This window comes from Spea bombifrons, chromosome 11 (genome assembly GCF_027358695.1).
Source record: "Spea bombifrons isolate aSpeBom1 chromosome 11, aSpeBom1.2.pri, whole genome shotgun sequence".
Taxonomy (NCBI): Eukaryota; Metazoa; Chordata; class Amphibia; order Anura; family Pelobatidae; genus Spea; species Spea bombifrons.
Window position 1 is genome coordinate 34,636,501 of NC_071097.1, and position 27,432 is coordinate 34,663,932.

At 41.1% G+C, this 27,432-nt stretch overlaps 1 protein-coding gene across 1 annotated transcript in view; it reads left to right on the forward strand.

Annotated features, from left to right (window-relative positions):
* SORCS3 (sortilin related VPS10 domain containing receptor 3) overlaps positions 1–27,432 on the forward strand; it is a 213,052-nt gene that overhangs the window by 106,769 nt on the left and 78,851 nt on the right. Inside the window, exons 4-5 of the mRNA XM_053451030.1 lie at positions 3,587–3,745; positions 19,140–19,213. Coding sequence (XP_053307005.1) covers positions 3,587–3,745; positions 19,140–19,213 — 233 coding nt within the window. The remainder of the gene's footprint in view (positions 1–3,586; positions 3,746–19,139; positions 19,214–27,432) is intronic.

Sequence of the window (27,432 nt, forward strand, 5' to 3'; positions counted from 1 at the left end):
AGTATTCGTTCTGTGATGCGAGAGACACTAAATGGATACTTTACTGCCCCTGACTCCCCAAATTACAGGAGAATACATAGTACAGCACTCACCTTCTGTGAGTACTTATATGTATTTCTCTAAACTAACAAATAAAATATAAGTACTTGCCTTCAGTTAAAGCTGCAGCCTTGGAGCTGCAGTTACCAGCCTCCCTCATGGTTTATTACTGTATACAGCGCTGGGGGGTTATTACTGTATACAGCGCTGGGAGTTATTACTGGATACAGTGCTGGGGGTTATATTACTGTATACAGCGCTGGGGGTTATATTACTGTATACAGCGCTGGGGGTTATATTACTGTATACAGCGCTGGGGGTTATATTACTGTATACAGCGCTGGGGGTTATATTACTGTATACAATGCTGGGGGTTATATTACTGTATACAGCGCTGGGGGTTATTACTGTATACAGCGCTGGGGGTTATATTACTGTATACAGTGCTGGGGGTTATATTACTGTATACAGCACTGGGGGTTATATTACTGTATACAGCGCTGGGGGTTATATTACTGTATACAGCGCTGGGGGTTATATTACTGTATACAGCGCTGGGGGTTATATTACTGTATACAGCGCTGGGGGGTTATATTACTGTATACAGCGCTGGGGGTTATATTACTGTATACAGTGCTTACGAAAAAATTACTGCAGTTTTTCTGAAGTAATACTGCAGTTTTTTGGACATGAAAAAACTGCAATACTGCACTTTTACTGCAGTATTACTGCACATTTACTGCAGTTTTACTGCATTTGTACTTCACTGTACTGCAGTTGTACTGCAGTTATTTTTGTACGGAAGTACAATTGCAATAAAGCTGCAGTACATTGAAGTACAATGCAGTATAATTGCAGTAAAACAAAAAAGTGCAGTAAATGTGCAGTAATAATGCAGTAAAAGTACAGTATTGCAGTTTTTTCATGTCCAAAAAACTGCAGAAAAACTGCAGTAATTTTTTGTAAGGGGGGTTATATTACTGTATACAGCGCTGGGGGTTATATTACTGTATACAGCGCTGGGGGTTATATTACTGTATACAGCGCTGGGGGTTATATTACTGTATACAGTGCTGGGGGTTATATTACTGTATACAGCGCTGGGGGGTTATATTACTGTATACAGCGCTGGGGGGTTATATTACTGTATACAGCGCTGGGGGTTATATTACTGTATACAGCGCAGGGGGGATATATTACTGACAGCGCTGGGGGTTATATAACTGTATATAGCGCTGCGGGTTATATTACTGTATACAGCGCTGGGGGTTATATTACTGTATACAGTGCTGGGGGTTATTACTGTATACAGCGCTGGGGGTTATATTACTGTATACAGCGCTGGGGGTTATATTACTGTATACAGCGCTGGAGGTTATATTACTGTATACAGCGCTGGGGGGGTTATTACTGTATACAGTGCTGGGGGTTATATTACTGTATACAGCGCTGGGGGGATATATTACTGTATACAGCGCTGGGGGGTTATATTATTGTATACAGCACTGGGGGGTAATATTACTGTATACAGCGCTGGGGGTTATATTACTGTATACAGCGCTGGGGGGTTATATTACTGTATACAGCGCTGGGGGGTTATTACTGTATACAGCGCTGGGGGTTATATTACTGTATACAGCGCTGGGGGGGTTATTATATATATATATATATATATACAGGTTATGCTCAAAATATTTTTCCCTGTGGTACTTCCCTTTTTACATGCCACCCAACTGTCCTGCTTTGCGCGTGACAGTCCCACTGTCCCGAATAATGCACATGCGCGGTAACGTAGCGGCAGCGCTCCCGCAGCCCGGGTCGCCGGTTGTAGAAGTTGGAAGGCATAGCTTTAATGTTTCTCTCCCGACACGCAGCCTGCTTCACTATACGACGAGCGATCGCCGCTTATGTTTTGTGTTGCCCTTTACTGATTGGGTAACCTCTCTTACCCCGGCAGCACCAAATAACGTAAGATGCGTCCGGACGTTTAACGCTCGGGGGAATTTATCTCTAAACAAACCAACCTTCTGCTAAATGGTTTGTAATCTGTAACGCCGCGCGGCTGAGCCGATAAATTAAACGGTCTTCCAAGCGGCGGCGGCCCCCAAACAGTGAAATATCGCGGGTAATATCCCGCCGCCGCCGTGCGCCAAATATTATTCTAATAAAGTTTTCTGCAGGTTTTAATAGAGAGGAAAAAGGCTCTAAAAAGACTATTTTTCCGATGATTAAGAAATCCTTCCGCAGTAAATCTGTTATCCAGCAAAGCACCTGGATGAGCGCGGCCAGTTACGGTTTAAAAAAACATAATAATAATAATAATAATAATAATAATGTGTCGCAATTCCTGCTTTAAGGGGTTAACAATAATAAAAAAAGAAAAGAAAAGAAACGTCAGCTTCATGAACATAAAACTATTTTATAGGTAACAGATTTTGGAGATGCTGTCCAGATGTGTTTTATGTATTACCGGCAGCTAGTGACGGAGCCGGTAATCTCTCAGATGGCTGCCGGAAGCACTTTTGGGGAAACGTGTCTTCTCTGTCCTAAATGACACTGGAAATAACACTGGATGTCTCTGGGTGTCTCCGATGAATGAAGGAAAGGATATTTAACAAGTGCTTTAATATGCATTCTTTAAAGATAGAGGGGGGGGTTAAAAAGAACATAGCTTTAGCAGAAGCTGCAGCTCCAGAGCTGCAGAGCCCGACCTCCTCCGGGTTCCGTTGTTTGGCATCACTGATCCTGGAATCTGTTATTTGAAATCTAGGTCTGGTAATATTCAGCTTATTTGTAATTAAGGCATAATGGGATCTTTAACCCCTAGAGTGCCAGCCACAAGCAGCGGGCAAAGTGAGCTCAGAAGGCTAGCTGCAAAACTTCTACATAACGGATCCCTCCCACCCAGGGATCAGGGGTTGTGATATCAAAGGTGAGCCCCCCCAACCCACCCCCCTCAATCCAAAAAAGGGGGGGGAAATGTATGTATTTAAATACATGTACAAAAATCTATTGGATGCTTAGGATGGAAGCTTCTTTTGTTTCAATAACTTTAAAATTATGTTGTTGTTTTTTTTTGCGTGTTTTTACCTCTATATGTTGCTATGTGACGCACCGTTTGCTCTAAACTATATATCTATAAAAAGCTTAACTCGTCTTGGAAAAAATATATAGGTTTCCCAAGTTAGAATGTACCATGTTTCTAAGTTTGTTACCTAAAAGTAGCCTAAAAGTCACCTATCCTCTCACAGGTTAAAAATGTGTCCGAGAACCCAAACTATTAAAGGTGCTGTTCCATTTTCTGTTGAATTTAACACTTTAATTTAAGCATCATTCCTAACACTGTGGAATGCCCAAACTTTGCCAAATATTGCCTCACTCATAATATTTTAGGGAATGGTTAATTGCCATGTGACCGAAAACCTGATTGTTGCCATAGAAACTGGAAATACGTTTTAAGTGGGTTTTTTTAGGGAAATGTTTCAATTCCGTTTCTGGGTGACGAGGAAATGGATTTTGATTCCTGACGCTCCGTGTTATGTTTCAGATTATGCTGCTGAGCGACCCCGAGGTTGAGAGCGCTATACTGATCAGTTCAGATGCCGGAGCGACTTATCAAAAGTACCGGCTCAATTTTTACATCCAGAGTCTACTGTTTCACCCGAAGCAGGAAGATTGGGTCCTGGCATACAGTCTGGATCAGAAGGTAAGGGGCTTTATATATATTTATAAATATATATATAAAAAATGTTTTTTTACTAACCCGTTTATTACAGGTGCAATGCAGTATTTGTAGGTATAAAAGATTCTTAATTGTCTATCTTGTGTCTGTTTTTTTTAAATATTTTTAAATATTTTTTTTATATTTTTAAAATACTTTTTCATACTGTTAAACATTTGTAAAATATTTTTTGAATATTTTTAAAAATATTTTTAAATGTTTTTTTGAATATTTTCTTTGGAATATTTTGGAATATTTTGTTGAATATTTTAAAAATAAATTATTAAATTAAAAATATTTTAAATATAAGGATCAGTTTCCTCTTTCTCTGGATAGGAGAATAGCATTCAGCCACGCCCATTCCTGCCACCAACTTCCTGTCCTGCACCCCCACCCACATAAGGCTGTCTGGAGAAAGCCGCATCCCTGTGCTAGACTTGCCCTTTTATCTACAGAAAATAAATAATCCACCAGATTCAAGGAATAAGGACGCATTTGATTGGTCCGCCTGCGGCTGTCTGTATTTATCTCGCTGCACAGGGGTGCGGAAGATGCTTTCCCGTTATAGAGAAAAGATGCTGATAATCATTTTAAGAGCATCAAAAAAGGTTAAATCGTTCAGCGCTTTAAGGAAGCCTTTTGAGTCATTTTATACTTGATGGGCTCAGACAGTATAAATGTTATGTTGTGTTTCAATGAAAAGGCTCTGATACCGCAATGACATTGAATCTGCAGATCGGCCCCATTCGGCCCCCGTCTAGTCTGCCCTTTTTCCTGCTTTCAAACCTTTTATCGGTCGTCGGTCTCGTCTTAGATTCAGGAGCCGTATGTCTATCACATGCATGTTTAAATCCCCTCACTGTATTACCCTCTACCACTTCCGCTGGGAGGCTGTTCCCTTTATCTACTACCTTCCCAGAAAAGTAACACTTCCTTATATCACATCCTTATATCACATGTCTAATGTCATGTCCTAACATTTCTCCTCCTCCATGTCATCTTGGTCTCCCCGTTAACGGTGATATCAGACCGGGAGCCTGCAGAATGCAGTGCGCGAATGTGACACTTGGTGCTGATCACGCCTTGGCTCGTACAGCGCTCTTTCTCATTGACAGCTTTGCATAAAGAAGCCATAACACTGACTGCCTCGCGGAGCCAATAAAACGCATGCGGAGAAGCAGACATTGTATATTACTCTTTATCAAAGCCATAGATAGAAGACCCCATAACGCCGCTATGTTTGCGATGAGTCAATAAAGAATTTTTTATTTTACCTGCAAAGTACAAACACCGTTAATTCGATGCGCGGGGGGGGGGATTACATGAAGAAAAAACAGCGCTTAGGAGTTAAGGAATCTCGGTGGAATAAGATCACGGAATCTTTAGCTAGATACACAAAATTTAGCTTAACAAAAAATAATATGAATTTTAATTACATTTTTTTTATTTTTATTTTTACATTTTTTTAAAAATATTTTTTTTCCCAATTATTATTCTGCAGAAGTTAAAACGGGGATACCTCGTGTTTTGGGGTAAATTCAATTACTTGAAGAGACCATAAAAATATTAAAATGAATGTTAAAATGAAGCACAACCTAAATTCATAAGAATTCTCAGTATCTAATTTTCTTGAGAATTTTTTTTAATTTTTTTTATTAATTCATGTTTCTTAAAGGGACACTCCAGCCATCCTATGCACTTTAATGTTTGTGATAGCTGCGCGGTGGTGTCTCCCTTGCAAATTCTGTAGAATCCCCCCGTATGAAGGGGCAAATGCATATGGTTGGTATTCGAAGGGGGGGGGGCGCTGTGTACATTTAAAGGGCCCACACATCTATCACATGCATAAAAGAGCATATGATGGCTGTGTGTCTCTTTAAGTCCCTATGAAGTGTCTTTTTAAGCAATGTTTCCATTTACTAGCCATGATCTTTAGAACGAGGGTGGTAGATAAGTGGAACAGCCTCCCAGCAGAAGTGGTAGAGGGTAATACAGTGAGGGTATTACACATGTATGGGATAGACATACGGCTCCTGAATCTAAGACGAGACCAACGACTGATTAAGGTTTGAGTCTTTACAGCAGGGAACAACGTATTCCTTATGATGCATCGTCTGATTGTATCCGTTACATTAAAGAATTCTCCGAAAGATCGTTCGGTTCCAATCATCTCAAAGCCACATTTTATCACAAATACTTAATTATCTCCCCGTTACAGACTTTTAATATATCCCTCAAAGGCGTATTCCTGCACGAGATAAGAGAGGGGGCAATAATGCAGGGGAGAGCCATCACCCTGTGTGAATAAAGCAATAAAAATAGATTGAAACTGGGCCATTTAATTAGAAATCTTAGTGATATTAACCATTTAATTGTTAGGGGACACGCAATAGGAGAACATGTAATAATTTACTGCTCTCATTACACGGAAAGACTTCGCTTCTTTCAAAATGATTATTAATTACGAGTTATATCTGACAGCCATTAATTCTTCTGTAAGTATCAATTTAATGACTTATATTTAAAGTAACGCATATTAATGACGTGCGTTTCACGGCTGGTAATGCTAAACCCATTAGCCGGGGGAGGGGAGAGAGGTACCGACCTTGTGTTATCTCAGGTTATACATTATTCATCGTGGGGGGTCCTTGGACTAGGCTGAAATGCTTGGTAGTTGCCACATTTTTTCCATTGCCAATGGCTGGAGTCTCCAGATCAGGTTGATTTTGGCCAAACTTCTCCAGGTTGGATCCGGAGTCTCCAGGTGCTTGACCTGGAGTCTCCTGGCCACACCCACTCCTTACCCACTAAAGCTTGTATGGGGAAAGCTCCACCCCTTCATGAAGCCACTCCTCCAGAAGAGGAAGAGTTTCTTGTCGTCTACCCTGGGGAGTTCTTAGAGACTTATTCATAGTACCAAGCAACCAAGAAAAGCTTAGAGGGTGTGGTTAGAGGCTTGGCTGTGGGCAGGGACTTTCCTGTCAATCACCTATTTAGGTAAGATATTTAACTAATGATGTTTAGATAATTATGATAAAAAAACTCATTTAATTGCTTGTTAAATAATATTGAAACTTTAAATAAGAATTCCCTAAAAAATACGGTTTGTCCGACCAGACTTTTTTCCCCCTAAACTTTATTTAAATTAGTATGCAAATGTAAGTAAATTAAATCCGAAACGCGAGTCTCAAACCACGATGAATATTTTTATAATCCTAATTAGTACCCAGTATTTAGGCTAGCAATTAGCCCCCATCAAGTCAGCCTGAAATTAAAATAGATTCCTTGATTACAAAACTCATTAGTGAAGACGCGCCCTTCCCCCGAACCGCTTCATTCCGGAATCTCACTAACTAAATAAAGTTACCGCACTCAACGTATGTTGTTGATTTAGAGAGGTTATTACATCATCAAAACACTGAAAACAAGGCGTCCAACTTGTTTGGTGTAATAAGATAATTCTCAAACAATGGAAAACAAAATTATTCAATGCCACCTTAAAAAACTTTGTTCTAGTTTGAAGGCATATCCCCCAACAGCCTCAGTTTTGGAGGGACAGTCCTGATTTTTGGCCACTGTTCCGATGTGCAGGGTCATGTCCCATTGCCCTGTTTGCGGGCAGTTAGGATGAGGGGCCAGTTGGGGAAATCTTCTGACGTTTCAATGGGGGTCTCTGCTGTTGCTGCCCGGACCTCCATTGCAGCTCCCGCGTGAAGCTGGGCGTCACAAGGTTTCTCTTCGGATAAGGTGTATAGTTGGCTAGGCCTCACCCACTTCTGGCCCTGGCCCCACCCCTCCATGCCCATTGCCCCACCCGGGTCTGTATTTAAAGGGACCGTCCCACTTACTTTTTTTTGTTTAATTTTGACTCATTTATAATTATTCAGGGAATGGTTTTTCTTATAGGTTGTTGCCATAGACACTAAAAAAGTTTTTAAAAAGTTTATTTATTATTTTTAGGTGACTAAAGCCTTCTGCTCCATGAGCGATTAATGCCCATCACAGTCTTTAATGTAACTGCTGTAAATTATCATTTTTATGGCTATTTAATTAACTTTTTTTTATCTCATGGAAGCAGAGATTGGTGGCAGCCAGTGGCAGGATCTGCATTATCTAATCCGTTCCCTATATACTGTTCATTTGATCTATAGACACCATTAAATGGGTTTATTGACTGTATCGAACGGCACCACCTAGGATTTGGGGTAAAAAATTGCACATTTGTTGTAATGTGTTTGGTTCACTATACGCGAGTCCTGGAGATGTCACATTCTTGTAGGTAAAATATATTAGTCATTCCCCACCTAACGCCAGGATCGCACTCCCACATACGACATTTACTCGTAGACTTCAAAACACCTCATCAACTCGAAGTTGTTTGAAGAATTTGACATGTGTTACAATGTAGCAGGAAACCTCTAGGGCCGAGTCGGTTTAATGAGTGTTCCCCCGGAGCTTGAGATCAGGATGTCTCCGACTGATCAGAGCTCTTCTGTTTATCGCAGTCTTTAAGTCTCTGTTGCCAGATGATCTAGACACGCACTGTAAGATCGAACGACTGCACCGCGAAGCCGTTTTAATAAGGCAATGTGTCATAAAGGAGCAGCCTCCCAGGGGCAAAGCACGCGCCCTTGAATAACGTGTAACTGGAAGTCTGCGCTGGGACTTTGTGTTCATTAGGCAGCTGAACTTTCCTGCTGCTTATCATGTTGTCTAATTGCTTTGTGAATACACTTGGCTTTAAAATTCTATTTATATCTCCAGATAACATACAGCAGACCTAGGAGTCAGTCCAGTAACCGAGTACACAATAAACGCTCCCAATGCTGCTTTGTTTGGATATATAGGACGTGTTCTTATCTAGAAGAACCTAGAACAAAAACTAAAGAGATATCTAGGTAAAATTCTATAGATTTTGTGGATACGGCAAACCTAGATCTCAGATGCTTTGGGTAATATGAGTGGCCACTCATCCCGACCCATCGTCTGCTACAGAAAGAGAACATGTTGTAGTATGAACTGGTGTGGAGTCTGGTTTGAAATCTATCTAGAAGAACCTAGAAAAACTATCTATGTAAAACCCTACAGTTTTTGGGGCATGGCAAACGTAGACCTCAGACACTTTAGGTAATATGAGTGGCCACTCATCATGACCCTTGTTCTTCAGGGTCCTGCTATTGAAGAAGAACTTTTTGGGGACCGTAGTCTGAACTGGGTGTTCTAATCTAGAAGAACCTAGAACAAGAACTACTAAAATCCCTATAAATTGTCCCTTTTCAGTGTGTGATGACCTATCCAGTACAAAAAGTTAAATGGAATCTTAAATGCTGAAAGAGAGAAAATAACTTAAATTAAAAAAAAATGTACAAATATTTTTTCCTGATAACCAAAAATGGTCTTATCGTGATATTCCATTGTGTAGTCTGCTGACCCAGACAATCTAGAAAGTGGATGGGGTTACCAGCTGAAATTCCAGTTGTCTTAGCATCTCATGAGCTCTTCTTGAAGGAAACTAATGTTCCTAACTTGCTGGAAGTTCTCCAAAGCTGGACAACTTGAAGAACTTCAAGAGAACTTGAGACTCACCAAGGATGAGGTGGATGCAAGGAACCTCATCGAGCTTCTCCCTAAAGGAAGATGCCAATCAAGGTGCTAAGCCTGATTTCTCTTGGATCATATATGGTCCTGGGAATATACAAATTCATATTAGAAAAACACTTACAATGGGGGGTGGGCAGAGACTCCATGGTTGTTCTTCACAATGTTCTTCACAATTGTAGTTGAAAGCCGTATTTAAAACGTGGGTTCCGGAATCAAAACAGTTCTAATTATTCGATCGCATAAAAAAAAAAGTTTTGCGGCGTCAATGCAAAACGGCACATTTTTACGTTACTTTCATAAAGAATCTGCATATTTTTGGACAGGAACCCACAACAGCTGGAAGCGTCGGATTTTGTTACAACCAAAAAAAAAAAAAAAAAAAAATTGAAAAACACCTGAAGGGATCATAAAATTCCGCAAGGTGCCAAAAGACTGTCGTTAAAGTAACATGTGTGACTGTAAAACAAAGTTATATGCGCCGTTATCCGGCTAATTCATCATCCATCGCTCGGAGGTTTCTGGGAGTTAATGCGGACCCGCGGGTTTGCGCAGGCAGAGAATTTTTTTTTTATTTTTTGGAAGCTGTTAGCTATGATCACGGCAGAGGAGCATTTCGGGTGGGTTTCTGTGCTTGGGGGAGAGAGTATTTGCTGAAAAAGATGAAGGTTTTTGTACAATTAGTCTCTGGTTTAAAGAAAAAAAGTGTTTTATCCTCAGTTTTGCTAAAAAGAGGCCGTTTTCTTTCATTTTTGGCCAGAGAGCAATGACGTTCTTTATAACACCATCGTTCCTGTTTATTCCTTAATTTGATGTTTGATTTCCGTCAGCACAGAGAATACGGCTTCCCGCTAAACAAGGAAAAAAAATAAATAAGAATTGGCTCTGAAGGCTGGACATAGCATACTACCCAAGTGTCCTTCTTTATGAGGATAGTCCCTCTTTCCTCTCCTAATGCCCCTCTTTGCTCCCTTCTGCCCCCCCTTTCCTCTCCTGATGCCTCTCTCTCCTCCCCTGATGCCCCTCTTTTCTAGGAGGTCAGAATGTTTGCTGGGTATGAGGGGATCGCAGGGTTCTACAGCCCTAAAAGCCCCGATAATGTGTATAGAAACAGCAGGAAACGGCTTTATAAATTAATTTGGGTAAATAAAATCCATTATTCTTCTTCTAAATGCCTGAGTTACGTAAATAGCTACCAATAGGCCACAAAATCGCAGGATTTCTTTAGCCACTCCCCCTAAACAGAAAATGCCCTTATTTGTCTGAATCCAGAATTAATGCTGATGGTGGGCGGAGCCTGCGGTTGCGTCACCCACACCGGCATAGATGGAAAGTTGGAAACTATACAATTTATTGATTGACGCCGGTATATAACATACTTTTATTTTTATGAGGTTCTTTAATATTTAGAAAATGTGTGTTTTAAGATTACTTCAATTGTTCCAAATGGTCACAACATTCCACTTTAACCTACTTTTATTAAAGGGATAGAAAAATACACATTAAAGGTAGAATCTCTAGCTCTGCAGCTTCCCTCCGCCTCCGTGGCCAACAATTATTGCCACTGATTGGCTACTTGAAGCAACCAATCAGTGGCAGGAAAGCGCTCCCATTAAAATCAATGGGGGAGCTTTCCACACATACCGCGGGGGTCTGAACAGACTCTGTCCTGCGGCGATTGCCGAGCCAGCACCGGACCTGACGGCTGGTACATCTATCGCATGCACCAAGATGTGTTCAGAAGGCGTAATAAATAGCTGGGCGGTGGGCAAAAGGGGTAAATGCGTATGGGGGGATTCCCCGTTCATGCATTTGTAGGGGAGCGCTATGGAAATTTAAAGGGACCTCTCAGCTATCATACGCTTTAAAGTGGAGTTGATGGCTTGAGTGTCTCTCTACTGGTACTCGAACAGTTAAACACGCAGAGTAACATCAGATCTTAAAGTATTAACTTTAAAAATAGTGTTTCAACTAAAAGCTCACAGATCTTTATTGGGGTCCGGGCAGGAGACGCATGAATCAGGGCAGGTTAGTAATCGCTATAATTCCATATTTTATAGGGGCCTGAATTGGGGCGGTTTGATAAGACCACAGCAATACTCAGCCAGCCAATAAAATTGAACGATTATACCATTACGGCAACCGCTGCACGCGGATATCCTCGTTTTAATTAAAGAAATACATCATAGGCTAAAGTATGTCTAAGCGGGCGATATTTCTTCTTAATACACTTTAACGTATTGGGAGCCGCACGGGTCAAAAGGACACCATTTCAGCCTTTTTAAAGTAAATGGGTTAAATAAAGTCATTTTGGGCGCAGTAAACGCAGGACGAAATGATAAAGATGTAATGTTTTTAATGCGCGATAAAAAAAGTTATTGTCTTTTGACGTCTCTGATATTTGCCGTCTGTCTGCCTCCTGACATTGTGTGCAGGACAGGGCCAGCTTATATCTGAATAGTGACTTAAAGACTTATGTAGTATCTTTTTTCTGAACCTCTTGATGCAAACCCTTGTCATCATCTAAAATTAGAGGGCCAGAGGCTTAGATGGAATGTAAGCAAGTTTTACTTCACCAAAAAGGGTGATAGATAAGTGGAACAGCCTCCTAGCAGAGGTGGTAGAGGCTAATACAGTGAAGGAGCAAATAACCAATTCAGACAAGGATGCCTTTGGCTGTGGCTACCGGAACTCGTATTATTAGTATTATTATTAGGATTATTATAATTCTCATCCCTACTATTACACGTTTTGGTATGGCCCAAGCTTCTCCCCAGTTAGATCAAATACAGTCCCAATAAGCAATGCACACACCAGCAACAAAAGCTTTGCTGTCTGTACTGTCCTTGCAAATTTGTAATTGTTGGTAGCTATGGGTGTTTGAATCTTAACAATCCAGACACAACATGGGTACAAAAGCTCGCAGGTGAGCCTAAATAATATCAACACCAGAGGTGCTCAGCTTGGGAACATCTCGCGTTTTTAGTGCTCATTGAGATATCAGTATGATCTCGCCCCAAGGGCCGTCCGGAGGCAAATTTCCTCTGCATGAGGGAGCCAACAACGTCAGACAGCGGGGTGCGGATAGTATCCCTCTATCCACAACCACAACCCTTCTCGCTTGTTCTCAAACATTTACAAAAGTTTACATTTGATTTGTCCCTTAGGAGATCTCTTTAGGTCTACCTCAAGTTCTTGGTCACTTGAGCTTAGACGGATGCCAACTGCACATCATAGATAAGGCCATTAAAGCCAAAATTAGATGTCTGGGGTTGTTGGGTATATTACGTATCGGGAATTTGCCTCTCGTGATGGTTCTGGGCTGTCTTTTTTGGGCAGGATCAGACCGATACATTGATAGAGACGGCTCTTCTGTAATAACACAAGTGCCTCAAAGCTCAGAGCCGACTGTTAATCAGCTGTCCCTTCTCAATAGAGGACTTCTTAAACTTTTATGTACGTAGCTCTTCGTAGAGATCCCCCCTCCTGCCTCGTTGGAGTACTTTCTCGCCTTATAGGAGACAGGGATGGGGTATAATCACATTAGAAAGATGGGGGCCACAAAAACCACCCCACCCTGCCCAGCTATCAAACACTCTGCCCCATAGGTCTCGTAATTGGCTTTCATTTCTGGAGACATTTCCGGAAACATTAATACTCTGTGGGCAAGTAAATAAGACTACTAGTAAATAATGAAGTCACCATCCATGGCTCTGCATCCCTTACGTCTGTTCTTCCCTGAGATCTTTAAAGTATTCATGATAATAGCGTACACATAAATATCAGATGGGAAAGTCCTGTCTCGTGATCCGTACCAGCGCCCGGCATGGTGAGATTCCACTAATGTCCTCTCCACGGAGCTGGTAACATCTAATGACGCCGTTACTTCTTCTTCGGAACATTGTGGAATTATCTGGATACGATTTGGTTGGGGTGTACGGTTGTATGCGTTGAGATGTCTCGGCACCAATAAATATAAATAATGTCTATGTTTTGCCGCTGAGTCAGAAGATATAATTACTGGAGTTCAGACACGAGATGAGCTCAGCTGGATTCCAGATCTTTGGGGGGACGTTGATCTTCGATATTAAATAATGAACTCAGAAATTATAAAGGAAAAACAAAGAGGATCATTTGTTTTCATTACTGTTATTAGTTTTTATTGCTCTCCCTGACCACACGACCTCCATTCTTCGGCGATATATTAGCGTTTTAACCTTGGATCTGCTGTCGGAGCGCGTGATTTGCTGGCCTTGAGGATGGCGGTTTATGTATTTCCGCTCAGCGGGCAGGTGAACGATCGCTGTCTAATATTTTCGCAGGAGGCGATCCTTGACATTGCGTCTAACGAGTAAATCAAATGTATCTCTCGGCTGCCTCTCTCTCCTGCGAATGAGTTGCTGGTGAAAGTAAACATCTCTGTCTGTCTTAATTCATGCACAGACGCGGGATTATTATTATTCCAGTTTGGGGTGAATGGGTAGATCCTTGGGGAATTGGGGTAGTTGTGGCTATACTTTACCACCCTAGTTATTGTAAAAGGAAAGTTCTCATGCTGCGCAGGTAGTTGCTGGTCTGTAGCTACTACCACCATGGCCTATGAACGGGGAAATAACATTTGCCTCCCACCAAGAAGGCCCTCTCCAGAGCCAACACAGTTTGGCAATGGGAAGGAGGTATTGGGGAGGGAGAGGGGAAAGGTGGAGAGGATTTTTTCCCCTTTTTGGAAAAATCCTGCTGACACCATTGAGCATAGTCCCTAAATATCCTGAAACCGGCCCCCTAGTCTTGAATGACCCCATCCCAGGCACCAGAATGATTCCCACGGATTCCGGCTCTGCAGGTAATCCCTGGAAGCCGCCTTTTTGTTTAATGCGTCTCCGATGCTTCCTCCGGCCGGCAGACTCTAATCGTCTTCACTCCACGGCTGATTGATGTTCAGAAAATAGTCATCTCTACTTAACGTCACATTTTCCTTTCTCGCCAACGCGTTTGTTGAACAAAACAGAAGATCCTTACATGCCAAATGCATCGGTAACCTTAATAATTCGATTATTAAAGGGGAACGTCCACTATTTTATTATTACTAATATCAGATTAAAACTGTTTTCAAAAATATCGCTCAGATTTTCTTTCTTAAACCAGTTGCCCCATAATATAACTCCTTATCATACTGCCTGTGGGGAACAATAGAATGACTCAGTCTAAATCACCCAGTTGGACTCTCTGACTAATGAAAGTCTAAGGAGGGATGGACTTCATTAGCATTGCCATAAAGCATCAGCTCAGTGTGGTGTTTGAGCCGGGAAAGTCACCCAAAATATCACATGACTGACGGCAACGGCGGCTCCAGGTCTGCAGATAAAGGGAATTTATTGGGTAAAAATGAAATCATGCCACTCCTTTAGCTCATCTAGTCGCCCGTTTCTCCCGCTGTAAAGACTCAAACCTTAATCAGTCGTTGGTCTCGTCTTAGATTCAGGAGCCGTATTCCTATCCCATGCATGTTTAAATCCCCTCACTGTATTACCCTCTACCACTTCTGCTGGGAGGCTGTTCCACTTATCTACCACCCTCCTAGTAAAGTAAAATATTAGCTCTCTCTGTCCCTCCCCCTCTCCTCTTTTCCTTCACATACGTCTTAGAAAACTGCACCAACTTCCAATCTCTTGCTCATAAGCAGATAAAGACTCGGAGCTTCCTCTGTATGGCGAGCCGTTGGTCTATGAATGCAAATTACCGACTGAAATAACCGTATTACTTTCTAATGCATAATCCAGGAGCCGCGGTTACAATCAGGCAAAGATACTTTCATTATTGTATCAAACATAAAGCATCAGCCTACCGCCTCAGGCGACGAAATCACCGCGCTCCCTGGTAATAATCACCCGGTGCCGCTTTCTTTCTTTTTTAAAGTTGCATTTTTCAAGGAAGTGATTACTTTAAAAATAAGCCCCTGGGATCTTTTTACCTTTAAAAAAGTAAAAAAAAAGAATCGCGCATCACAATTACAGCCCAGATAAACGACATGGCTTTTTATTTTAAGCAGGATTGTAAAGAGGGACTTGGGATCTCAGTGTTAATTTAAATGTGATTAATAATTCGGTGTGTTCCAGGGCCCATTGTGGCCCTATTGCATATCGCCCAACAGTCTCAGTTTTTTGGAGGACAGTCCCGGTTTTCAGGCAGTGTCCAGCTGTCCTGGGTAGCTGCCTCATTGGCCCGATTTTGCAGACAGTGGGGATCATGGGGAGTCTGGAGAGATCCTCTGGCCTGACCCAGGGAGCTCTAAAATCAGTGCAGCTCTCCCGTGACCACCTCATAATCATACATGACACTTCTCCCAGAGTTCTCCGGGTCGACACCTGCATCCTCCAGGTCTCCTCACTCCTCGCCCGTTTTCTCTTTAAATGGGGGTGTTTCCCGCGACGTCAGTAGGAACGCTCCCTAAATCAGTGGGACCACCCCGGACGTCCATGGGAACGCCGCACCCCGCATGGGTAGCCGGAGCCCACAAGTTCCCAGATATAAGTGGGCAGGTGGCCACGCCTTTGCTCCTGCCTACTTCTAGGGTCAGCGCCACCCCTCTCCGCCTCTTGACACACCCACCAACCCAGGTGTCCCAATATGGATGCCTGAAATGTTCAGGGTTATGTGATTGGCTATAGGTGAACCCCCCCCCTTATATTTATTGCATTAATAGATGAAAATAAGCACTATGTGGGTATAAGGAGCCCATTTTATCGGCAAACCGCATTACATTTTAAAAAAGTCCACGATTAGAGTGCTAAATCCGTTGACGTTAAAGATAATTTCAATTTTCTAAATGGCGGCTTTTGTCAAATCTCCTGTTGACTTTTTTCCCCCTCTCTGCTATTTTTACGCAGATTTAATACGGTCACAGGGCTTGACCAGAGAGTGAGTGAATTATCTTTATCTGCAAAACAGATTATAGACTCGGCTCGGCCACGCAGACCGAAAAAGAAATTCAAATAGGAAGACAAGGACAAGATGGCTAATCTCATACGTTCAAATAGAAAAATGCCACTGCTTCCGTGAGCCCCTCGGAAAACCAGCACATTGTAGGTGTGACTTTTTGTGTCACTTCCTGGTGGGCTCGACAATAAAAAAAACCCAAAATCTTGTACAATTATTTTTAGAGATGTTCTACTGATTCTGAAGGTTCTGCTCTATGTTTCGTCATGGGATTCTAGGCCTGGAACACCACCTTCTGAATCCCTTCGTCCCGCTGAGCTCTGCCTATCCCGAAAAGGTGGGGGCAGAGTTAGGCAGAGATCGGCGGGACAGCGGGCAAAAATCGGGACCATTTTTTGGTGCATTGACGTGATGGAAAATGTTCTCAGTCCCACCAAGGCGTAGGACATCTTGGGTTTGGCACTTGCTGAGGACTCTGAGCCCCAAGATGTTTTTGTTGTTAATAGCTGAAGATTTCGGACCATTCCAGATGATGAAGAACCATCATTTCTGAGAGCAAATAATCATTATTGGTGCCAAGACTTTAATCAAAACCATCTACTTACATTAAAAATATCGTTCATCATCACCCATGGATCATCTGGCCTGTCCAAAGTAACATCAGTGATCAGCTGAACTGTGTATACTTTTTTGTTTGTTTGATGTCTTTCTTAGTATCATTTTTCCTAGACAATGATTCTTCAGAAACAGTAACCAGTCTTGAGTTTTGATCAGCTTGGGGTCCTGAGACAACGTGTTGCTGGCATGAATGCTAACAACAATCCTAATTATGGTTGCAACGATACAACCAGTATCCCAGCTATCCCAACCAGTATAACTCATACTGTAGTTTTTTTTTTGCCTTTGACAAAATCATAATTATTTCACAGTCAACATCAGCGTTCCTCTCCAAGGTTATTAGTGAAGAAAGTGATGTAGCCCAAATGCTGAATGTAGTATTGATTAATATACACGTCAGGGGACTCTCAAGGTTTGGCTGAGAATCTCAATGTTCTTAATCTTATGCACTGAATACCAGAAGTCCAGATAGATGCGAGATGGTCAAACTATCGAAGATGAGGAGGAAGATGACAGGCTCAGCTCCGGCATGGATTCCCAACTCTTTGCAAGTGAAGCAGAGTTAAGCCATGTAGGCCTTTTAGCCCTGCATGGGGTAAAGTTGACCACTCATATGGTCAGGGTTAGCCTCTGACAGTCTTGAGTGGGTAGGGAGTGGGCATGGGTAGAAAACTCTATTCCCTTTGCGCAAAGATCTTGTGACTTGTAGACTCTGGGAAACAGGGCTTTACCCCATGACTCCAGGTCTAACCTGGATATATTTGGACTTGATTCTTGTTCTACTCTGATTTAATGATGTCTGAGCTTCCCTATTGGTGCATTTATTTTAACTTCGACATCACAGCTGAAATCCCTGCTTGAATAAAGGTGGATTAATTTAGAATTCTCCCTGCCTTATAGCTAGTCATAATTTTAGAACTGTTATTAGGACCATTTGGCTGCCACCAGCGTTCAACTACAATAGAGTCTATATTATCTGCTATTATTAAATATGTTTCCCTATAGGTAACTAAATGTTACTGTATCTAGTTTCCTACACCCTTTGATCCTGATGTATCCTATTAACCCCTGAAGGACAATGGGCGGTCCCTAAACCCATTGAAAACAATGCATTTTGAGCCCGCACATGTACGGGCTTTGTCATTAAGGGGTTAATAGATGAGTGTTTTGGGTGCTGTGTTATTTCATTACTGCTCTGCCTGACGTCTGTACTCCTGCCATGCCCACATGTTCGACGTTTCTTTGATAAATAGACATATGATGAGTCCTGCACAGTGGGCAAAATCCAGAATACTTTATCTTAAACATCACTCTAGAGAAAAGAAGCACTCACACGGAAAATTAGTCAGCTGGAAATTGATTGAAATTGCAAATTCTTGGACCCCAAGAGGCCAGGCAGACTTAACCTTTTCTTGTAAAAAAAAACCCCAGAGGGAGTGCATTTGCATGTGACATGTACAAAAGTCTCTGAAATGAGCAGAAAACCGTCATTAATTGATGTCAAACACGGGGACGGAACATGATCTTGCACAACAGGTGCGCTAACTATTTGCCCTGTGTACCTTCTGGGCTATTTTGTCATCACCAGGGCTGATCCTCCCCTAATTATCTGTCACTATAGGCTTCTCAAATGTACGGGGAGTTAAATCCTTTTTATCAATACATTGTGGGGTACCTTATTTTGCCCTTGGCATTAAAATGACAACACCTTTTGTCTCTCTTTGTTTCTTCTCCTGCTCCCTATCTTATCGCTCCTTATTCTCCCTCTTTTTTCCCCTATTTTTTTCTTATCCCCCTCTTTTCTCTCTAACTTTCTTCTCCCTCTCTCCTTTTTCTTCATTCTCGCTGTTTCTCTTTTTTTCTATATCTTTCTTTATTCACTCTCCATCTTTCTTCATCCTTGCCTCCTTTCTTTCTCCTCTCTTCCTTCCCGAATACACACAACACTATCCAGCAGCCTCTCCTCTTCCTGCATACAACACTGACTAGTGGTCCTTCACCTTACAACACACAACAATAAGTGTCAAACCCCTGTCGGCTATATATATATAACAATGTATATAGTATGGAATTAAGTTGAAATAAAGTTCCCTGCCCACTGTTTATCACCTTCTCACCTGTGTACAAAGTTTTCCTTTTAAGTTATCTTGCAATGAATGTGTGAAAAAGTGATATTATTTATGTCAATGAAATATGACCTATTTTTGTTTGTCTTATTTTTTTACAGCTTTATAGCTCAATGGATTTTGGACGAAGGTGGCATCTTATGCACGAGAGGATCACGCCAAACAGGTTTTATTGGTGAGTTTTATTTTACACAAAATGAATAAATATCACTTTGTTCTGATGGATCTGCCGTATTGTATGACACGTCACATGGATGGAACACGGTATACGAGTTGGGTTAAAGGGATTTAGAACTTTACGGAGATTCATATGACTCAAGACATCTGATCCCCTTACTACAGTCATGGAACTCCATTGGGAATTTAGTATGGAAACTATGAATTATTTTGGACAATAGTGTATACTAGGGGTCTGTACCCCAGAGAACATTTTATTTTATATCATGGTGGAAGAAGGGGTGATCCTCTTTATCTTTGGTGAAAGGGTGGTCTTGGGACCCTTGTTTTGTTTTCTTTACATTTATTCATTTATTTTTCTATCAATTAATTTTATTATATTAGTTTAAGGGTTTGCTATATTCGTTTATTCATAAAATACATTTCTGCTGCTGTAAACACATGCTTTTAGCCAAATCGCATGCATTTTAGTGAACAGACGCCTTAAAAAATAAATAAATAAATATATATATATATATATATATATATATATATATATATATATATATATATATATATATATATATATATATAAATTATATTATATAATATTCTTGCCATAAAGCTTTCAAAGCTCTTGGGGCGTAAATCGTCTAATACATCTTCTAGAAATTAAATGTCTCGAGCCACTGAAAGGAAATTTTGTGGGTTTTTTTTTTTTAATGTTCTCACCCAAAGTAAATTATTTTAACGTAAGATACAGTTTATTTGAGAAGTTGCCCAGTATTAATGATATTTTAAGTGGCAATCAGACACAGCAGTAATATGTTCTTCTATATGATTCAAAATACCGGCGGTATAATTACTGAGCCATATTCATAGCGACAAGCAGAACGCTCTCCTGTTACGACTTCTGCATAAACCGTAACATCGCTCTGTATTTTAATTCACGCAATATTTCACATTAAATGTGTTTTTAATATGTCAATAAATGCTTTTAATTTTTTTTTTTTTTATTATGAAAGTTTGGTATCCAGTCCAAGGGCAGAGAACCGCCGCAGTTCTATCCCGGTATAGTCCTCTAGTGAATACATTGATTAAAATGACTGGACAGCTTTGTCTGAATCTATAATGCCATTTAGTGGTTCCCTTCAAGGACATCGCTCCAAGGAAGAATTAAAAGCAGTGGGGAAAATGCATCCTCCGTGGGGTTAGTCAGTAAGCCAATCTCTAAGTGTACAGACATTTATTTCCAACCTCTTCGAAATTATAGTCCCCATTGTGCAATTCTTTATATAAGTATATAATTTACTGTACGCTCCGGCATCCGGCCTGGAAAGCTTTCCCCTGGTATACCGCAATGCAAACTTAGAAATATATTGCACACCTCTAGTCTATAGATCAAAGGGGTTGAAACAACACAAATTAGCCCCAAACAGGAATAATATATAAAGGTTATCTGAAAATATAGGTCCATTGGCTAAAATGACACACTAGATAGATAGATAGATAGATAGATAGATAGATAGATAGATAGATAGATAGATAGATAGATATAGACAGACAGACAGACAGATAGACAGTATCTGATGTGTTTTTCACCCAAGTAAAATTAGGTATTTAAACGTTAATTAATTGGCATACCATTACATAAGTTATGGTGAGTAAAGGTGATGGAAACCCCTTCCACTTAAATTAAGGGTAGTAGAAGTATTATTATACACTCATCTACAGACACCAGACAAACCAGAAGGCTTGTTTTTCCCTCAGAAATTTCATGGTGCTGACACAACCACAAGGGATTCTGGGTAGGCGCATGCAAATAAGGTCAACAATTATCACTTTTTGCCTCTATATCCACTTTATACATGGATCCCTTGAAAGTAATCGCCCCGCTGTACAGGACAGCCTTTAGACAAAACTCAGGTAAGAGGTGCAACAGCCAGATCACTTCATACAGACAGCTTTCCACTTCCACGCCCATAAAAGTCAAGAAAAAGCTCAGGTAACAAGGCAATCAATGCTTCTCACGCAAACACACCCACAGAGAAAGGTGCAGACTGTAAAATGTGACCCAAAAAAACTGCAAGCTGGGGGTTCCAATGCACATCTAGGCTCCATGCTATACCAGCTCTAAAACCAAGAAGCTGCTTCATCCTTTATGGGACTTATCAGCATGAGGTTGTAACACTGGCTTAATCGTTGAGGCTTGGGGTAGCCAAGAAATACCATTATATAAGTTATGGTGAGTAAAGGTGATGGAAACCCTTCCACTAAAATTAAGGGGGTAGTAGAAGCAATTATTAAACACTCATCTACAGACACCAGACACGCTAGAAGGCTTGTTTTTCCCTCAGAAATCTCATGGTGCTGCCACAACCACAAGGGATTCTGGGTAGGCACATGCAAATAAGGCCAACAATAATCTACTACACCCTTAATTGACATATTAATTTGCAGCTTTCCAAAAACTTCTTAACTTCTTAACTTTAATTGCTGGACTTTAAGCACTCATTTGTGTCTAACCCCACACCCTTGCAAAGTCATTGTCTCAGAAGATATAGAGCTGTAGGACGCCAACCAGGTATGGAGATAGCATAAAGCGGCCGGTCATCAGTAAAGGAGAAGTTTAAGAAACTGGGGTCTAGGATACTATGTAACCCGTATTAGGCCATATCCAGAATTCTAGCGAATGACACAAACATTCTTATGGATTAGAGAGGAAGTTTGTGAAGGAGAAACATTGGAGATTGAGGACCTTTCTGAGTGTTTACAACATAATATATTATCAGAGGTGGGTCATGATAAGCCTTGGTGTCTTTTGAAGAAGCAATAAGGAAAGGCAGCTGATCTCGGGCTGGGTCTCTATAAAAGCACACCAAGGTCTTCAAAGATAAAAATTAAAAACTTGAATATCTTCAAAATTATTATATTCTGTTTTCAAAATATAAGAATGTTCTGTACTAAGTCTTAAACATGACACATCCGCTTTAAGAGGTGGATACCAAAAACTCGGAAGGAGATATGAATCTACTTTGGCTTTCAAAATCTACTAATTCCATGCGTTTGTCAAATCTTCTTCTGCATGAAAAAAATCTTTCCTTGAAACAATAATTTATAAACACCACAAGCTCCTTCGTTTTTTGGTTTCAGATACAATGAATCTTGAGATGTTGATTCTGGCTTTTATAAACATTTATCGGGCTCCCAATGTTGCAAAGCTGGATAATTTTGCGTTGTGATGTTTTTTGATCACGAAACAAAATGAGATACATTGTTTTGTTTGACCTCTTAAGCATCAATGGTTCTTCTGCAGTTTGGGTTGACTCCAAAACAGAAACTGCAATATGTGGTGGCCAAACGTTGATTGTTGGTTGATGCACAAGGATAAGCTTCTTCATTCTTTTACCAAAGTCATATTTCCCGTTATTATTTGCAATTGTTGATAATAGTGACAATTATTTGCTTCCATAGACCACCGGCCTAAAAGACCACGGTGACCTGGAATCCCACAGCTACCCCATTGTTGCCTCTCACAGGTTCTTCTGCAGTTTGGGTTGATTCCAAAACTGGAACCACATAATGTGGTGGCCAAACTTTTAATTCCTTGGTTAAAGCCCAAGGATCATCTTATTCATAGTCTTATAGTCATATTTCCCGTTGTTATTTGCCTCCGTAGACCACTGGCCAAGGTGGGTTCAGAAAAACCACTGTCTACTGGAATCCCGCAGTTACCTCGCTGTTTGTTTAATAATGTACCAGCTATAATGTCAATATTTTATGTGACAGCAGCTGCTGTCCACAGGTCTGGAGAAGGGCCATCTCTAACAAGTAACGATCATCGTTTGAACAATAATCACCTGTTTCATTCTGCGTTTCTTTTGGAGGAATGGGAATTGTACAAAAATAAACACAGCTATTCTAGGTTTGTTTTTATAAAAAGAAGAAAGACGTGTTCAATTATGCAATTTACAACATGTACCCAAGCCCAGATTCCCCATCTCTCTCTCTCTGGCTCTGTACCCCAGCCACCAAAGCCAAAGCGCTCTACGAGGCGGCTCGGAGGAATAACTGGAGAACTTGCCAGGTGGAATGGGGATCGGGTGAAAAACAAGTATAATAGATTTTTCTGTTTGATGGAAACCAGACTTTATGGGAACCGAAAATACGTTATTCTATTCAATGCAACGGTAATTAATATAATTAAGAAATAGTAGACTCTGTGCTTTGTGAATACCACTTGTGTACATTTTTTACAATAAAATTGTAGGCTTTGGACATACGTTGGAAACCATTGAGGGCAGCTGCTTGAAGGACACTCCAGCCATCGTATACTCTTTAATGCATAAGATATTTAAATATCTAAGTGTTTAAATTAACGTATTTTATGCTTTGCAAATACATGGAGGGATTGAGCAAAACCACCCTCAATGCATTTGCCCTCTGCCCCTGCACCTGCCCCCTGGGCAAACACGTCTCCTGCACTGGCTTACTGCGAGTTCTAGTGTTTCTTATGAGAATGTGCAGGAAACGCTCCCGTTGATGTCAGTAGGAGTGCTTTCCTGCCCCTCATTGACTCCAGCCAAATGTGGTGTGCCACAGCTCTGGAACTGCAGCTTCTCCTAAATTTTTTTAAATTTTTTTATTATCATTATTTTTGCAGCTAAAAAACGCATATAAAGGTACTTTAACCCCTTAAGGACAATGGGCGGTCCCTAAACCCATTGAAAACAATGCATTTTGTCATTAAGGGGTTAATACGCGTTCTTCATTGGTGGGGTTGTGTAGGGGCACTGAAGGTGTTGGTAACATAGACCTCAAACAGCATTTACACTATGGCCAGATCACTTCTGCGCTTCTTCTACAAAATTTAGAATTTCCATGGAAATGTATGTTTGATGGGACTGGATAATGGGCACTGAGTGTGTTATTTGACAAATCGGGCTTGTTTTGGCTTGCCCCTCACTCCTGCCCCTGGGAACGATGCTTCGGTGCCTAATTATGGTGGCTCCACATGCTGTTTATTGTATCAGTATAGTATTCACAGATTATTATGGTGCCACCAACTGCAACTGGAGGACTAATGAAGAGAAGTATGCATTCGCACATACATACATGTACATACATATTCTTCCGTCCTGTATATAGCAACGTAGAATTCCACGGCAGAGAACAACCATATGGTCCAACTAGTTTGCCCATTTTTTCCTGATGTAAGGGTTTTAAACCCCTAACAATCCTTGGTCTGGTCCCATAGTGAGGAGAGCGTTACGCCGATCCCATCCCTTACTGTATTAGCCTCCACCACTTCTACCGTAAGACTGTTCCATTTATCAACTACCCTCTCAGTATATTCCTTGCGCAACTTCCTTTACCGAGAGGTGATCTCATCCAATCACTCACTGACACTACGTGGTCAGAAGTGATGTCATTTCCTGCCATGCAGCGCCAGGGAGGCAAGATGATTGCTAGACATAGCGGAACCCAATTGGATAGCTACTTCGTGGGTCAGGTGAGAGGATCGGACCCTTCAAAACGCTGTGGCCCTGGAGTAATTGGTGCAGGGGCCCTCAGAACGCCGGGGCCCTGGAGCAATTGCTCCATGTGCTCCACCGTTTACCCCACCCCGGTCACACTACCTTCAGCTATTTCTCGGTTTTACAGCTAAATCTTTTTTTTTATCCTTTGCGGTAAGAAAGAAAGAAATATAAATAAATAAATGTATTTTATTGGTGGTAACAGCATTTTTTATTGGATTTCTTCTCTTTTTTTGGTACGCAGCATGTTGCTAACATATTTTGTGTTAATTAAGGGATACAAATTCAAGGCACCCTTATACATAATTTAGTTCTCTTTATAGAAAGATCACTTCCGTTAAAAAAAAGAACATAATGCTCAAATAAAAACAAGCGCCGAAGCCAAATTCCTTAAATATTGTCAGCTTTCTGACTCCAAACAGCTGCTAAATTAGATGCAAATTTAATGTGTTTTGCAAATAGCTTTCCGACAATATCGGCTTATCGCGCGGACATTTTTTAACAATATTGCTTCTATTGATAATATGACATCATTGCGAGAATGAAAAAGCTAAATACAGCAAAAAAAAACCCAAAAAACCAGAGACGTGATTCATAACACCTTCCATTTCTTCTAAATTCCAGCTTTATAAAGAGACGTATTTTAGAAGCACTCTGGAAAAACCTCTAAATTACGATAAACTATTAACCATAAAGTCTGCTTTGGAAGGGAGATTTGAACGCCATAAAGGCTGAAAGCGAGTGAGTTGGCGAATATTTTATAGTAATAGTGAAACAATAAAAAAAAAAAAAAGTTTTACTTTTTAATCAAAGCCAACCCAAAAAAAAAATGCGGAGAAATTTAATGTTGGTTACATTAACACCAATATATTAAGCAAATGCATTGAAAGGACACCCTCTGCATTCTTAATTATTTTACTGAAATACTTGGGATTGACTTTGGTTTCTGGAAGGATCGGGTCCCCAGATGTTGTTTCCGATGCGGTTGACCTTGGTAGGCTCTGTTCTGGTCATCGGTCAGTGGTTGACCATGACTTTGGCGTCGATCTGCCCGTTGGCCTTCGTTATCGGTTGTTTGGAGAGAAGTATGGTCAGACCGGTGAACATCAGAAGAGTGTGACCACAAATGGTGAGAATGGTGGGGTAAGGCTAGTCTTAATGAGGGATGGGATGGGGAGGAAATGGTCAGAATGGTAAGGAGAAGAAGATGGTCACAAGAGGAGAGGAACATCAGAATGAGGAGAGGATGGTCATAATCTGATAAATCATTTTAGGAAGTTGGACAGAATGGTCACAGTGTGAAGACCAATATGGAGCCATGATTTGTGGGCAAGCAGAGGTAGTCAACCGAGTAATCAGTAATCCAAAAAATTCAAACAACCGTTGCAAAGCCATAGTAAAATATTCAGAACATTACTTTATAGTCCTAAACGGCCATAACCACCAATCTGCCGGAGGAACAACCGATAAATCAACCCAGGAGACATTTCAACAGCAAGGGAACAAGGAAGCATATGGACGTGTTTATTAGAATTGTTATCAGCTGTATGTTCAATTACTTTTTGGGGACCCAACTACTCTCTACTCGTTGGGTCCCAACGAGTAGAGAGTAGTAGAGATCACCCCAACCGTCTCTAAGATAGCTGGTGTGGTAAACCGCTGAACTGGGAATGTAAGACCCTGTGTTTAAGCCAGAGAATGGTAAGAATGTAACAGACTACAAAGATTAGAACGTGGCGATACAAGAGAGAGGACGATCCAGTGATAAGGGATGTGCCCAGAACAGTATCGCTTCCGACCCCGATCTCAGATCTCAATCCCACACGTTTTTTGTTTTTTTTTGTCTCCCTTGGGACACGCACACACACATACACACACACACGGGGACACACACACGCACACACACGCTCTCTCTGATAACGCAGGATACTTAGCAAGAATCTGATGCTCTAGTTACTTCCTACAGGACTTAACACACATTCCCTATATAGCAATATATTGGGTTTGCCATGAATTAAAGGTGCTGTTCCACTAAGACAAAACAACTCCTTCATCTTCTACTCTGACGTCATGCTATCCGAGCATCCCGATTGGTGCTCTTCTCACCGGTATATCACAGCTGGAAGTATAGCAAGCAAAAGAGGTGTTGTACTGCAGTCCTTTTCTTGAAAGCCAAAGAAACGGGTAGGGAGTTAAATGCATGGGGGGAATTCATGGGGCAGTCAGTCTTTCGGGGGAAAAAGGGGGAAAAAATGTTAATTTAGAGAAAATACGACTATCACATGCAGCGTCCCTTTAACAATCTCAGTGATTATAGGGGAAAGATAACTTAATGGGGAGGAATAATTATTTTCCTAAAACTTTTGCCCACTGCTGTATATATCATTGGTGGGACCTTGACAACAATAAGACTAAGTAGGGGGCAGAATGGGCTGCCGTGCTTTACAATGTCCCTCCATGATGTTCTGTTTTATCCTTTTTATTACATACTTTGCAATTGTGACCCTTCTAAAGTTATCGTTAACTGTGGTTGATGTTCACCCCCTTTTTATAAGTTCTGGGGACTGGCGCAAGTGGCCGTTGCCGATACCCACTTTTTTTTAGCTTTCAATTGGGTTTTGGGGGCTTTTTTGCACATCAAATGTAGTAAAAAAAAAATTCCGATGCAAACATCTAAATAAGGACTAAGCCGGAGCCAGAA